The sequence below is a fragment of the Sceloporus occidentalis genome, unplaced genomic scaffold (assembly GCF_023333645.1).
Source record: "Sceloporus occidentalis isolate IW3139 unplaced genomic scaffold, rSceOcc1.0.p SCAF_1, whole genome shotgun sequence".
In the NCBI taxonomy this organism is placed as follows: Eukaryota; Metazoa; Chordata; class Lepidosauria; order Squamata; family Phrynosomatidae; genus Sceloporus; species Sceloporus occidentalis.
Window position 1 is genome coordinate 223,013,920 of NW_028316981.1, and position 12,341 is coordinate 223,026,260.

Sequence of the window (12,341 nt, forward strand, 5' to 3'; positions counted from 1 at the left end):
TACCTCAATGCAGTAGTTCAGGTAATTGTAGACATTGGCTTTAAGAAGGAACTCTTCCTTTTGGATAGTGGAGTAGGGTAGTGTCACACCAACAAAGAATGGCTGGAAAGCTCTCAGAGAGGCAGGCCTTGACATGCCAAAGCCATCCTTTTCTTCCAGACAAAACACACTGGCTTCCCATTCAGTGATAGTGTCAGGTACAGTGTATGAGAGAGTGGCCTTCCCACTAGAACTAAAACAGAAAAGAAGGTAAATGTAGAGGTCTTCTGAGGCCATTTGCTCCCAGGGTTGAACTGTATTACAAAGATCATCCATTTAACCATATATCAGAGGAGATAGGATAAGAGCCCCCTAGTAATGATATTGCAACATATCTCTCAAAATAAAATATGTTGAATGGATTTGCCCCTGAAAGCCACTACTGCTATGACCAGCACTTTCAAGTTTATTTGATTTAACTTTATTAATTCTAGAATAGCACTTAAGAAAAGTCTAGGCATTTGAGGATTTTTCTTAACAAGTCCCATAAATACATAAAAATAAAACTAGCAAATAAAAATAATAAGGAAGTTATTGCTGTAAAACTAATTTTCCAGGTAAATAAGACTGAGAGACAATATTAACAATAAAAACAGTTTTGTTGTTGATATTATTATTATCATTAACTTTTATTTATAAAGCGCTGTAAATTTACACAGCACTGTACATACAATCCTTTGCATGGTTTTTGTGGAGACAGGAAGCAAAATAGGTATTCCTTGAATGGGATACTAAAAGTAATGAACAGCAGGTGAAAGACTCACTCGACTGGAAGAATATCCCATATCCAGGTTTCAGGGAAGTTGGATCTCATGGTCTCCACCACGCTGTCAGCAGATCCGGCATAAGCAACTTCCTTTGCTATAGGAAAGCAGAGCAAAGTCATAATAAAGCCTGTAAACTCAAGAAGTGCAATTGGAAAAGGTTAATATTTACTCAAGAACACTGAATGCTAAGCCCAGAATGTACGGAGTGTTGCATTAAACTGCATCAAGCATGAATGTTGTAAAACCTATTGCCAGCTGTTTCCTTTTGGAAACAAATAGCCCATACAGACAGGCCAAAATAAAGCTGCTTCAGGTCACTTTGTAAGTATTCTGTTTGATGCATGTATCCTAAGAGTCTGGAAGCCGGGCTAAAGCCACACTCCAGTCCTTAGGAGGCCTAAGTGTGCTTTTTACATCAGTATAGGAAATCAACTGAAGGGATCTTCAGTTCAGCTCTTCTACTGAAGAGATCTCCAGCTGAGATCTTCAGCTTCTCCAGATGTTAAAATTGCCCTCAACTGTTAAAACCATCAACAAGGGGCCTCCTGTGGTTGATCTTGCTTGATGTGTTCTAGAAATGCTGTGTTGGGAGTTCCAGGTAGACCTGTGTAACCCAGCTTAGCCATCTATTCTATTCTATTGCTAAAGGAATATACCTGTTTGGGTGCTATGCTGCTCCTATTCTTGCCATCTTTAGTCAATTCTAATTAACTCATCACCTTGATACCTACCAAGACCACCAACACCAGGCTCATCATCAGAGGAAATTTTCTTGCATTCAAAGTCACTTTGGCATACAACCGGCTTCTGTAGTGTGGAGTTGATGAAAACCTTGAGACCCATGCTCTGCAAATGGATAGATAAAATGTTTTTTTCTTTACTGGCAGACACAAACTTCGCAAGAAATGGTTAGCTACCTGATTTGGCACACCTTCTTGCATTCTGACTAGGCATTTAGGGAGGTCAGACACTCCTTCTTTTCCAGTTACACATAAATTATTTTTCAGGAGTAGCACAAGATTTTATGCAACCTCTCAGTGGATCTTAAATTAGTGACTATGATAAATTGCTCTTAAGAAACAAAAGACATACGCCATACAAAATAGCATTCATAACTAATTGAGAAAGTGCACAGTGAACAATTTGGGGGCGGGGCGGGTGGAAAAGGGAGGTGCAAGCTGGGCTACAGAGACTGCAAAAGACTTAGGTTGGAAGGAAGAGGCTTCCTTCAAGCAGCTCTGTCTTCTCCTTTCCACCAGCTATGTCACTGGCTGCATCCCCTTTGGTTCCAGATATTCCTACCCTCACATGTTCAACCAGGTCTTGCGGTATCCATTGGTGTTATAAGAACACATCTCCTGCTAGAACTCCATTTCAAAACAACACTCCCCTACTTCACTATTGCACTTTCCAGATCCATTCACTCCTTCAACATAATTTTACTGAGAATACTTGGTATTTACTTAATGTATCTACCAACTATTGGTTGTTGGTAGATGATCATAATGACATCTGAGGAAGTAGGCTTAAGTCTTCGAAAGCTCATGCTACCAACTTCTCTTTCAGTTAGTCTCAAAGGTGCTGCAACATCCCTTTGCAAATGGATTTTCCAGACTAGCATGGCTATGCCTTTGAATAAATGACTTAGGCCTGTTACAGACTGCCAAAATAAAGCTGCTTCGGGTCTCTTTGGAGGTATGCTGTTTAAATGATGCATGGGTCCTAAGAGTCCAGAGTTCACACCAAAGCCACACTCCATTCCTAAGCACCGGAGTGCAGCTTTTGGTACAGCTTCCGGATTCTTGTGTGCTAATTTATGCTATTAGATGTGCTTTGTGTTTTATATCTCTGTGCAGTGAACTGTAATGGCCCATGGCCATGAACAATAAATTTACATGACAAGCTGAACAACAAAGCTTAACCATTTTTTTCTATTAAAAACCATTAAAACCTTATGTATATATGTGAAATAGAAGCTGACTGCTCACCAACATATTCCACCCTAATTTGGTTAATAGCCATATCACAGAACCTTTTTTGTTAGCTGTGGTCCCTTTTGTTATTAACCACCCTCAAGTTGATTTCAACTGATGTGGATGAGAAATCTTCAAGACTCCCTATCATCCACTATTCTTCTAAGCTCTAGCAGATTCATACTCCTGACCTCCTTAATTGAGTCCATCCATCTAGCATGTGGGCTTTCTCTCTTTCTACTTCCCTCCACCTTTCCCAACATGGTGGTCTTTTCTAATGAGTCATGCCTTCTCATGATGCGGCCAAAGTATGACAGCCTCAGTTCAGTCATCTTTGCCTCCGAGGAAATTTCAGTGTTGATCTGCTCTAGGACCCATTTGTTTGTTCTTTTTGCTGTCCACAGTATTTTCCTTTTGTCCATTTTCTTAACTCTCACATCCATACATGATAACAGTGAATACAATTCCTACTACTATTCTAACTTTCATGCTTTCATCTTTTTCTTTCAAAGCTGTCCTCCCATTCTTAGTCTTCTTCTGATTGCTTGACTGCAGTCCCCATTCTGATTAATGTTTGATCCAAGGTATAGGAACTCTTTTACTATTTCTATGCCCTCATTGTCTATTTTGAATTTATGTAAGTTCTCCGCAGTCGTTATTTTAGTAACATGCAAATGAGAAAACATTCTCACTCTGCTTCCTATGTTTCATTAGGGCTTCTGACAGCAAACATGCTGTTCACAAAGGAAACAAAAAGAAGGTGCCATAGTGTCAGGCCCCATGTAGGTAGACAAACATACCTGGAAAACATCATAGGCATTTCCATCATTGGTAACATTCACAGGGACATAGTACATGCCATCAAAAAATGTATTTTTCAGCTCAATGCATGGTTCTTTAGAGTCATCTTCAAGGTCCAGTCCCATGTAATAATAACCAAAAAGTTCTAGATAAGGCATCTGGTTGTACACCTGTTGAAAAGGGGGACAATGCACTACTTGAAAAAATGGGAAGACACTGAAGAGTTATAAATATGTATGTTATACTATAAAGGTCATGCTACATTTATATTTCAAGATGGATATACAGTAACTCTGTTCAGAGGAACATAAAAGGCAGAATGTTTCTTTTCCCCCCTTTTTCCTGTTTATTATTTTTTCAAAAAATTTAGTTGAAAATACATAAATCTTTTTTTTTTAATCAGTATCTAACTGAGCCAGAATACCTCATATAAATCAACACTTAGTTCACAGTTTGGTTGGGACTATATCTTTCAACTTCTCAATGGTCTGTTACAGACTGCCAAAATAAAGCTGCTTCGGGTCTCTTTGGAGGTATGCTATTTAAATGATGCATGGGTCCTAAGAGTCCGGAGGTCGCACCGAAGCCACATTCCATTCCTAAGCACTGGAGTGCAGCTTTGGTGCAGCTTCCGGATTCTTAGGACCCATGAATCATTTAAATAGCATACCTCCAAAGAGACCCGAAGCAGCTTTATTTTGACAGTCTGTAACAGGCCTAAGTTTTATTTCTTCTTTAACAAACATTTAACTCTTTTGACCACATATAACTTCTTTAAATTAACTTATATTTTACATATCTGTTGAGTCCTCTTATAATACTAATTTCCTTAGCTTTGTTTTATGTGTTTATGTAACCTGTATTTATTTATTTTTTATCCAATAAAATAAGGAGAAGGACACATAACCTGGTAGTCAAGGCTTTTTTATGTCTCTTCTCCTTCATTAAGCCATAACTTTGATATTTCCCCCCATTTCTTTTCGGACTGTTGTAATGCTTTCCCATTAGCCATCATAGAAAGGTTATCCATAATTGTTAATTCATGTAGTTTTATTCTCCATTCATCAATTGTAGGTTGTTGTTTTTTTTACTTTTCCAGTTCTTGCATATACAATGCGTGCAGCTGTTATCGTATATATTAATATATTTTTCTCTTCCTGGTTTAAATTGTCGTTTACAGCATCTGTTATATTTAACAGGAATAACTGGAACTAAAGATAGATTCTTTTGCATTATGTTCTTCATTATTCCGTGTATATCTTTCCAGAACTTATTTGCTACCTTACACTGACACCACGTTTGATATAGTATGCCTAATTTTCCCTTACATTTTCAAGAGTTTCCCCCCTTCTCTTCCGGATCTTTGCCAATTTTGTAGGTGTTATATACCACCTGGAAAATGTTTTAAAGTAATTTTCTTTTAAATTATTACATTTTGAAAATTTGTGATTGTTTTGCCACTGTGCTAATGGTATTGCACTGTTGAATCTTTCTTTAAATACCAAGGCCCCATACAGACAGGCCAAAATAAAGCAGCTTCGGGTCACTTTGGAGGTATGCTGTTTAAATGATGCATGCATCCTAAGAGTCTGGAAGCTGTGCTAAAGCTGTGCTCCAATCCTTAGGACTGGAGTGTGGCTTTGGCGTGGTTTCTGGACTCTTAGGACACATGCATCATTTAAACAGCATACCTCCAAAGTGACTGAAGCAGCTTTATTTTGGCCTGTCTGGATGGGGCCCAAGTTTTATCCCCTCAAAATGGAATTGTTTGTCTGATAAATTCTCTTGCCCTTCATTGACCGTGAGTAAGATGGGGGGATTTGCAGTTGCATCTGTGGATCCAGAATTAATCTAGTTTCTTCTTCTTTTGATATAGTTGAAGGAAGCAATAGACCTCCTCTTGCTCCTTGTGGCTTTCCTCCTGTTCTATCCACTGTACCATCAAAGGGCCCTTTCCCATTATACAGTTATAGCACTATGATTCCACTTTAACTGTCATAGTTCCATCTGCATGGCTCTGGGTTCAAGGGACAGTGAATATTTTAAGACTTACACGGTCAGGAGACAGATCTTCTCCAGGCCTCAGAAGCAACACACTCTTATCCACGGCTCGCAAGGCACAGAAGGAATTGCTGGTAGCTTCAAGGAAGAGGCTGACACTCGAAGCTGGCAATGCCTCTTTCTCAGAGAACTGCAGGCTGACCTGGAATTGAACAGAGATTTCAAATCTCTTTCCACAAAACCATCTCAGAAGGACTCGTTTCTCATTTGTAGAGTCCTCACACATAGCTGTTCAGTCTACTATGGGATGATAAGTATTACATAGTTTCTTTTCTCCAGCACTCTGCTTAATCTCAGGAAAACAGCAGCTACTGTAAAGCTTATATAACACCTCCACAAGTACTATCATAGTTCACTACGTAGTGGGATTTTACTCCCTATAAAGGAGGTTTTTTTTTGGGGGGGGGGTAGTGAATGGACCCCACTAATAGCACATTTGTCTGAAAAGAATTTTAAACTATGCAAAGATAAGCAGATCACCCAAATCATTTAATAGCTTCTTTTCTTTGAAATAATAAATTTCTGGTTCTTTAAAGGAATGCGTAATGCCCTTCGGAAACTGAAAATTTTGAATCCTGTATCAAAAACCATGAAGAGCAAGTTAGACCTACAGCCAAATATTTGACTGGATATCCTAAAGGCACTGGATCCTGCCTGAACTTGGAAGCTAAGCAGGGTCAGCTCTCATTAGTACCTGGATGGGAGACTGCCAACAAATACCAGGTGCTGCAGGCTATATTTTGGAGGAAGAAACTTGCAATACTTGAGATGAAGGAATTAGCAAGCACCTCCTTGCCTAAGGAGTTCAAACAGTGATTAACCCATGAAAATCGTGCAATTGACATTAAAATGTGATTAAAATGAGATTAACACAAGAACCATTATGCCGTGAATAACAGGCAATAAACAGCAAAAAGTAATCCATGAATGATTTGCTGCTGTTTCTTGTCTTGTTATTCACGGGATAATGGCATTTTAATCATGTTTCATCTTGACGTTCTGTGAAAACCATTTGTGCAATTGTGGGATTATCATGCATTATTCATGAGATAATAGTGCTTTGAACATGACCTTGCCATGTTAAAACCATTAATGCAATTGCAGTATTATCACAGGTTAATCACCGTTTATACTTCCATTTATCCCTCGTGTGATAAACTCTTCAGAAAATCCATAACATTCATGGGGTCACCATAAGTCAACAAATGACCTGAAGGTACACACACAGAAAGACACATGTTTCAGATTAATGAAACATATTCAGAAGCAGCATTTATCTCTTGGACTTTGGAATGCATTGTTCCCAGTGCCACATGGTCAGAAGGAGGAGGGACCTGCTTGCATAGATACCTCTCCAGTGAACACCAACAACACCTTGAGAAAATGCAATCCTGTGACTAACACCATTATTTTATAATTCTTTTTTCTTGCATGATTCTTAACAGCTTTGCCTGATGAAGAAGCCATTGAACATTCAATAGCTTGCTACATGTATTTTGTGTATATTGGTTTTCAGATTAAAGGTATCACTGTTCTGAGGATTTTAGATGTTATTGTACCTTGTTATGTATACTTTGCTATATGGCCAATGTATACTTTGCTATATGGCCAACATGACTACTCCACTGTTTTGAGGACTTTGGATGTTATCGTACATTTCAAATTAGTGTGGATGAACTCTGGACTTCTTCAGCTGTCTAGCTGGTGGCCACATGCACCTCTTTCCTCCCGCTGTCTCCTAGCTTTTGTTCTACTCTCAGGATTGACATATTTCTCTTTGGACTTTACCCCAATTCATTTCCTAGACTTACCATTTCACCTTCACTTGCAATTTCTCACTCCTCTGCTGTCTCCTTTGCCAGACAACTATATTTTTCTGCCTGGGCCCTTATAACTCTCCTGTTCTGTGACACCAAGCACAACCAATCCCTGTCAAAGCCTGACTCAAAGTCCTTAAGCATGTGATGATATGCAGATTAAAAGCAACACAATTTCTGTAGTATTTGGTAGTTTCCCAGGCTTTCATGATCAGATCACAGGATAAACTCATATTATCTTCTCAAGCACTACCATTCATTCATCCTATTTTCAAGAAGTCATTATTAGCATTCTGTTTATGCTCTGTTACCACACCCTGCATACTCTGCATTATTTTGAGGTACAAATATTTTGTTATAATAGCAGTTACAGAAAGCCAAAAAGCACGAACCTAGAAAGGTCATGATAACCTTTAAATGAATTTCTGATTACTGCTCGCATAGACCTGAGAGCCCATATCACATAATGGCTGTGAGGATTGCTGCTTCCCAACCCCCTGCCATATTCATTCCTCTTGAAAGTCAAAGACAAAGAAGTATGTTAGCCTAAAGCAGCAAGCCAATCTCTTGGGCACAGTACAAGGTGTTGGTTATCACCTTTAAAGACCTACATGGCTTGAACCCAACCTATCTAAGGGATCACCTGCTTCCATATAATCCACCTCGTACACTCAGGTCCTCTGGGAGAAATTTACTACAGCCCTTAAAGACCAGATTAATGGTAGCATCCCAGAGGACATAGAATCATAGACTCCTAGAGTTGGAAGAGACCTCAAGGACCATCCAGTCCAACCCTCTGCCATGAAGGAAATCTAAATCCAAGAATCCCTGACAGATGTCCATCCAGCCCCTGCATGAAGACCTCTAAAGAAGGAGACTCCACTACAATCTGAGGAAGTGTCTTCCACTGTCGAACATCTCTTACTGTCAGGAAGTTCCTCCTAATGTTGAGTTGGAATCTCTTTTCCTGCAGCTTGCATCCATTGTTCCGGGTCCTGTTCTCTGGAGCAGCAGAAAACAAGCTTGCTCCCTCCTCAATGAGACATCTCTTCAAATACTTAAACAGGGCTATCATATCACCTCTTAACCTTCTCTTCTCCAGGCTAAACATCCTCAGCTCCCTAAGTCATTCTTCATAGGACATGGTTTCCAGACCCTTCACCATTTTAGTCGCCCTCCTTTGGACACACTCCAGTTTCTCAATGTCCTTTTTGAATTAGGGTGCCCAGGACTGGATACAATATTCTAGGTGGGGCCTGACCAAAGCAGAATACAGTGGCACTATTACTTCTAGACCAGTGATGGTGAACCTTTTACAGACCGAGTGCCCAAACTGCAACCCAGACCCCACTCATTTATTGCAAAGTGCCACGTCCCTCTGGCTTTCTAGTAAGAAACTCTGGCACACTCTGCGCTAGGGCAACAGCATGTGTTCCCACAGAGAGAGCCCTGAGTGCCACCTCTGGTGCGCGTGCCATAGGTTTGCCATCACTGTTCTAGACACTATACTTATACTTTTATTGATGCAGTCTAAAGTTGCATTGGCCTTTTTAGCTGCCGCATTACACTGTTGACTCATGTTCAACTTGTGGTCTACTTGGACTCCCAGATCCCTTTCACACGCAGTCTTGTTCAGCCAAGTGTCCCCCATCCTATATCTGTGCATTTCATTTTTCCATCCTAAGTACAGTACCTTACATTTCTCCGTGATAAATTTCATTTTGTTAGCTTTGGCCCAGCTTTCTAGTCTATTCAGGTCATTTTGAATTTTGATCCTGTCCTCTGGAGTATTAGCATTTTCTGCAGCCGCTCCCACTTTATGAAATGGCGTGCCGGACGAGATCCATTCCTTTTGTAATTCTGACATTAAAACCACCAACCAGATGGGAGTCTCATAGTTTTTGGGATTCTTGGAAAATCAACTCAAACGGCCTCGAGTCAAATTGACCCATAAACACCCCTGATTAGGCACTCCCAGTTTTGTCCCATTTAGAATAAGGCAGAAATTATGTCAGATTCAAGCTTGATCATTCACTACTGCTGTCTGTGCCACATGGCAAGGAGTCTGAGTTACTTTCAACTCCCAGCCTTCCCTGAGATTGGATCTTGGCTTCTGGAACTGATAAGACTTGCCCATTGCAATCCTTTAATTTGCTGTCCACTCCTACCTTTTATTTCTTAGTCCGTGTGTGTGTGTGTGTGTGTGTGTAAGTGCTTCGTGTGAATGTTGACATCCCTCTTACTGTTCAAATAATAAAACTGAGTACTCTGGAGTTCTAGTTTCTTTTGAATTGGTAAAAATAGGCTTCTGTCCCGGCTACAGTTATCCTGGCCCTCTCACCGCTAAATTATTGAGCTAAATTAAGTTCCTCATTGAATATATGAGTGGCCCTCTTGGGACCCCTTTCAATTTAGGTAACAGCTCCTTATCATTGTGAGCCACTTTGAGCATGAAATTATGAAGAGCAACATGCTTCATTCAGAGTCATGTGCTGACCAGCTCTTACCTTATTTTTGAAACACTTTTCAACTTCCAAAGAAATACTATCAGCAATCAGGTCACCATTGGGCTGCAAGGAGTAAACCAGGAGTCTAGCTCTTGGGGCCAGCCTCTGATCAACATTCAGTGTGATTGAGAATGTGCTATATTTCCCAGCTGTGTGGGGAAAAATGTGGAATTAAAGGGTGGAGACAACAGAATTCATCAAGCAAATCTAATTAGCTAGTAAAGTCATTGCCTAGGAGAAAATAAAGCTGAAGCCAGCCTGAGATGATATATATGTGACTATGGACCTCAGTTTTTGTGCCCCAGCCTCAGAAGGGACCAACTGATATGCAAGATTATTTGAAACTTGGATGGTCCTTCAAAACCACAAATTTCCTTATCAGCAAAGATACCCACATAACAAAATCCTGCCTTTCACACTACAGCAAAAACTGAATATACAGTATGCTATGAAAATCAATTTATAACTGTTATAATGATGAATGTGCAGGAGACAAATTAGTCTTACTAAAACCCTGTCTTTCCTTGTAAATTGCTCTACCCAAGGAGGACATGTCCCTGAATTCACTCTGAAATTTTGATTCAAGTTCAAAATGAATGGTATCTCTAATTCTTAACTTCATTCTTAGAGCTAGGTTACATAACAAATAGTTACTCTGTGACTTGAATTTAGCAAGATAAAGGTGACTTTCAAGCCTGGTGGTTGCTTTTTCTTTGAAGAATATAAAGGTAAAGGTTTCCCCATTGACCAGGTTGTCAAGTCATGTCCAACTATAGGGGGTGATGCTCATCTCCATTACTAAGCTGAAGAACCAGCTTTGGGAAAGACTACTCTGTGGGTTATGTGGCCAGCATTACTGCCCAGGACACTGTTATCTTCCCACCTATTTATCTACTTCCACTTTTACATGCTTTCAAACTGCTAGGTTGGCAGAAGCTGGGACTAGCGACAATCTCACGTGGCACTTGGTCCTTGACCTGCCAACCTGCCACTATTGCAATTGACAGAATCAATGTCTTAACCACTGAATCACTGTGGTCACCAATAGTATATTGCTTATACTGAGCAATTTACTCCTTCATTTTACCATTCTCTAGCACAGAAACCAAAACACTTACGTGTAATTCTCACTTGCTGTGTGTTGCAATCAATAATTTTGCCTTTGTTCATCAGCTGCATGTAAAGAAAGAAAGAAAAACAAACATAGACATGTAGTAGCTAAAAGTAAATTGTTTGTTTTGCCATGTGTGATAATGGGCTGTCCCATCTGGACCACACAGCTAAGGGGTATATTCTCTTCTCCAGGTAAACAAAGGGTCAATGATGAGATCAACATCATAGGGGAGCAACAGAGATCATGAGACAACTGCCCTAGAGGATGAAAACCTTGGTGAGAAGTGTGGAAGCTTCAAGATGCTTCCAAGAAAGAGATTATAAAACTCAAGGTGCCACAAGGCATGAAGAGAGAGACAAGGAGACTAAGACTTTGGGACTGATGGGGAGATGTGGGGGGTGCTGCCGGCCTCACCTTCCCTAGTGAAGCTTGGTCGTAGGGTGGACCAAGGGGTCCAGCTTCCCATTACTGTCCAAGACCTACCATCTGTATCGTGAATAGAATAGGAAAGTTCAACTAGTTGGATTGTGACTTATATTTACGCTAACCTCAGCAGAATATGACTTAAACGGGTTTTGGAACTGCTCCTAAGTAATACATGAAGGACATGTACAAGATACTCTTTTGCTAATGTAAGATTGCTTGCTTAAAACAAAAGCTTTTCTTTAATGATTTTCTCTTTTTTGTGTTCTCTTCATATGCCTTTGCTCGGTGTATGCATGCATATGCATACAGGATTTTCATCTCACATAGGAGTGGGAGTCAAAGTCTCTGCAGAGTCAGAGGTGAAAAAAAGCAAGTTAAACCCCTCAGTTACTCCCATTTGGTTACTGAATCATGTGGGATGAAGTAGTGGAGGTGGCACTGGCAGCTAGATAGTCTTTGGGAGTTCACTCTTCTACTCAAAAGCAGGAGAGCCCATTACATCAACTCAACATTTGTCATTGTCAACTGTTCTCAAGTTGATCTCAATCCACAGCAATCCTGTGGATGAGACATCTCCAAGATTACTTATTTTCCACTGCTCTGCTTAGGTCCTATAAATTCATACCCATGACTTCTTTAATAGAGTCTGTCCATAGATAGATGGTCCCTTCTGGGATAAAGGTGGCATACAAATTAAATAAATAAAAATCTAGTATGTGGTCTTCCTCTCTTTCTACTTCCCTCCATCTTTCCTAGCATTATTGTTTTTTCTAGTGAGCCATGCCTTCTCATGATGTGACCAAAGTATGACAGCCTCAGTTTCATCATCTTGGTTT

General features: G+C 40.0%; 1 protein-coding gene across 1 annotated transcript in view; it reads right to left on the reverse strand.

The window, feature by feature from the left end:
• LOC149323540 (ovostatin-like) overlaps positions 1-12,341 on the reverse strand; it is a 55,220-nt gene that overhangs the window by 18,256 nt on the left and 24,623 nt on the right. The window contains exons 13-19 of the mRNA XM_089511471.1: positions 11,084-11,138; positions 9,966-10,114; positions 5,634-5,783; positions 3,580-3,750; positions 1,538-1,652; positions 804-900; positions 4-232 (exon numbers count right to left, since the gene is read on the reverse strand). Of these exons, the coding sequence (XP_089367597.1) occupies positions 4-232; positions 804-900; positions 1,538-1,652; positions 3,580-3,750; positions 5,634-5,783; positions 9,966-10,114; positions 11,084-11,138 (966 nt within the window). The remainder of the gene's footprint in view (positions 1-3; positions 233-803; positions 901-1,537; positions 1,653-3,579; positions 3,751-5,633; positions 5,784-9,965; positions 10,115-11,083; positions 11,139-12,341) is intronic.